The following is a 3343-nucleotide window of genomic DNA, read 5'->3' on the forward strand; positions in this document are numbered from 1 at the left end:
TTATTGAGGTCTGTATAATCTATGCACATCTTCCACTTCCCATTTGATTTCTTGACAACCACCACATTGGCTAGCCAGTCAGGGTATTCAATTTCTTCAATGAACTTGGCTTCCAACAGTTTTTCAACTTCGGCCTCTATGACCTTCGATCGTTCGAATGCGAATGTCCTCTTCTTCTGCTTCACCGATTTGGCCTCAGGCTGTACCTTCAAGTAGTGCTTAGCCATCTTCGGGTCCAAACCAGGCATGTCTTCTGGCCCCTAGGCGAACACATCATGGTATTGCCGAATGACAGCTATTACCTTTCCCTTCAGATCTGCCCCCATATTTTTTCCTATCCGAACCATTTTTCCCGAATGGCCTACATACGGCTCTACCTCTTCGGTTCTTACCGTGGGTTTGGTGATTGGGCTTGAGAGATCCGCTCCAAACTATTCCAACTCAATATTCAGTGTTTCAGCTTCCACTGTGCTCGGCTTCGGCCCTCTTTCTTTTCCCGATTTCGTTCGCCCCTTTATATTCTTGATCCTTTTCCATGTCCTCCTGCATTATGATTCGGGCGGTTTTTTGATCGCCCCTCATTTCTCCTACCCCTTTCTCGGTTGGAAACTTGAGTTTAAGATGGGGTATAGATTACACCGCTTCAAAGGTCGACAAGAAGGATCTTCCAAATATTACATTGTATGGGCTCTCAATCCGTACCACATAGAAGTTCACCGTATTTTCAACAGTATATGGCAACATGCCCAGGAGGACAGGAAGCGTGATTGTTCCCTCAAACTGTATGGGGTGTTCTCCAAAGGAGCAAAGAGGAGTCTCACTGCAGGGCTCCAACTGTTCTCCAGCCAAATTCATCTTACAGTAGGTTTTGTGGACCAGTATGTTGGCCGAACTTCTGGTATCTACCATTACCTTCCATATTTTATTCTGCCAAGTGATTGGGTTAATAATGAGTGGGTCCTCGAGTGGGCGAATGACGTCCTCGTAGTCCTCAGTGCTGAAGGTCATGGGCATGTGGGGCTTCTCCTGACCGAACTGATAGAGATTATATACTTGTCGGGTGTACTTTTTTTTGGCTGTCTTGCTATCCTTATCTAGGATGTTGCCCCCGGATATAGGTTTTACTTTTCCCCTTATCCTAACCCTTCGTTCCGGCTCTTCGGCTTCTATCTCTTCCTCCTGATTTTCCTTCGGCCCCAGTCTGTCTCTCAGATCTCGGACGAACTGATTAAGTTCGCCGTCTTTGATCATACGCTCAATTAGCCTTTTGAGGTGATAGCACTCGTCGGTATCATGCCCCTTATCCCTGTGATAGTCGCAGTATTTGTCGGGGTTCTTCTTATGGTTTGGGACCTTCATTTTGGCAGGCCGCACGAACCCAGGCTTGCCCTTGATTTCATGGAGAATCTTGGAGATTAGCGCATTCAAAGGGGTGAATACGGCCGAATCTCTATCTTATCGCCGTTCGGCCCCGCGATCTATCTCTTTTCTTCCTTCTTTCCTACCATCCCTTCGGTTAGAGCCTGATCTTGAGCCTTCGTACCTATCAGCTCGCTTCGATCCCCCAATACTTTCCATTTTTTGACGAATGTTCTCGCCCCTCACATATATATCATTCAGGGATTTCGGGGAAAAATCGTAAAGAGATGAGTGAAGCTTTTTACCTTTATAGGGGTCCAGCCCCGCCGTCAAGAATCCCATTGCTTTGATTTTGTCAAGATTAGTAACCATCCCAGCTTCTTCTTTGTATCGAGCGAGATAATCCCCCAACTCCTCGTTCTCCCTCTGTCTGTAGTGGACCATGGCTTCAGTGTCATTCACCTTTCGGCACAGGTGCGAGTAGTACTTCAGAAACTTCCTCTTTAGTTGCTCGTAAGATCCAATGAACCTGGGCTTAAGAGATTTGTACCACATCAAAGCTAACCCCTTCAGATAGGTCTTGAACATTTTGTAAAGCATGATATCATTATGACCCATCCCAATCATTAGCTATTTGTACTTTTTGCAGTGGTCCTCAGGGTCTCCCTTCTCGCTAAACTCACTCATCTTAGGGAATTGCCTTTCTTCTCCTGGAGGGGGAAGATATTTTTCAATTTCTTGGGTCACGACCGGTTCTCTGTCGGCCCTCCTATCACCGAACAAGACCTTTTCTAGGCGAGTGAGCCTGAGGCGGGATCCATCGAGCTCCTCGTCTAAGTCAGACGAGAAGGGTTGTTTCGTCCTCTTCCTTCGGGGATGCGAATCAGAGTCAGACTCATCTTCTTCGTCAGGCCCCCTTCGATCTCTCCTCTCCTTATTCGTTCTTCCCGGCTCGTCGGCCTGCAACGCTTCGCACAAGGTCCTTTCTTGCAGTTCAATTTCTTCTCTTTGAAGTTACAGGGCCTTCAGTCGTAGCGTATCAGCCTCTCTTCACTTCGCACGGGCCTCTGCATCCTTTTGTGTTTGGTCACTTTTGGCATTGCCCTTCTCCGCAGCCTTTTCCACCCGGATCTTTAGGAGTAAGGCTTCTTCTTCAGTAGTTAATGTGATGACTCCATCTTCGTCCACTAGGGTGGATGGTTACCCCTTATCGGAAAAACCAGGTGGCGGTGAATGCTCATGAATTATTTATGTTATGCTCCCGTTATCTCGGCTTGAAACTCTCGAGTTCCAACAAACGGCACCAAATGTTATGCCCAGATTCTTTCGGATAGATGAACAGGCTTCGGCCTCCGTGAAGGTAGCTTCTACTAAGACCTGAAAGTGAAGAGAATGCGAGGGTTTGTACCCCCGATTCACCTCCGGTGTGAGAGTAAGAATCTGGTTGTAAAGTGGGTAGAAAATACAAGAAAAAAAGAGTGTTTTAGAGAGAATGTGTCTATCTTTTGTCTTATTTTCCAAGGGGTTTTATACCCATCCAGGTCATGAATGTTTATCCGTTACTCATCATTAAGGAGGGAGTGAAAAGGGGGTGTTATGTCCCTTCTGTTTTCCAACGTTCGGGAAGAAAGATGGGCCTTGGTCTGAGGCTCTCCGTGGGCCTTCAACTTATGGGCCTGATGGACCTTCAGCCCAATAGCTCGATCATCCAACGGGCCTTCGTTTAGTGGGCCTTATTGGGCCCATAGCCAACAATACCTACACTTCCTCATTTATTTTTCATTTCACATTATATGATAAACACTTGAATATGAAGTTAAGTACATTTCTTAAGTACAACTGGTGAACTCTCATAGTCTATTTATATAAATTATCCATGAATATAGTGCATGAATTAAAATCATATGAACGAAGCACTTATCTAGAGAAATTTCCAATAGAAGATTAATACTTGTTCATACACTTTATAATAACCACTTTTTAG

At 45.6% G+C, this 3343-nt stretch overlaps 1 protein-coding gene across 1 annotated transcript; it reads right to left on the reverse strand.

The window, feature by feature from the left end:
* Nucleotides 1-633: 633 nt before the first annotated feature.
* Nucleotides 634-1359, reverse strand: LOC141695696 (uncharacterized). Its single transcript, XM_074499923.1, has one exon. It carries the CDS (start codon nucleotides 1357-1359, stop codon nucleotides 634-636), a length of 726 nt encoding a protein of 241 aa, XP_074356024.1.
* Between the last annotated feature and the right edge of the window lie 1984 nt (nucleotides 1360-3343).

The sequence above is a fragment of the Apium graveolens genome, chromosome 11 (genome assembly GCF_009905375.1).
Source record: "Apium graveolens cultivar Ventura chromosome 11, ASM990537v1, whole genome shotgun sequence".
Classification (NCBI taxonomy): Eukaryota; Viridiplantae; Streptophyta; class Magnoliopsida; order Apiales; family Apiaceae; genus Apium; species Apium graveolens.

What these genes read in the sequence shown, in the direction of transcription:
- LOC141695696 (XM_074499923.1), bottom strand. Translation starts at nt 1,359, where the DNA reads ATGAAGGTCCCAAACCATAAGAAGAACCCCGACAAATACTGCGACTAT.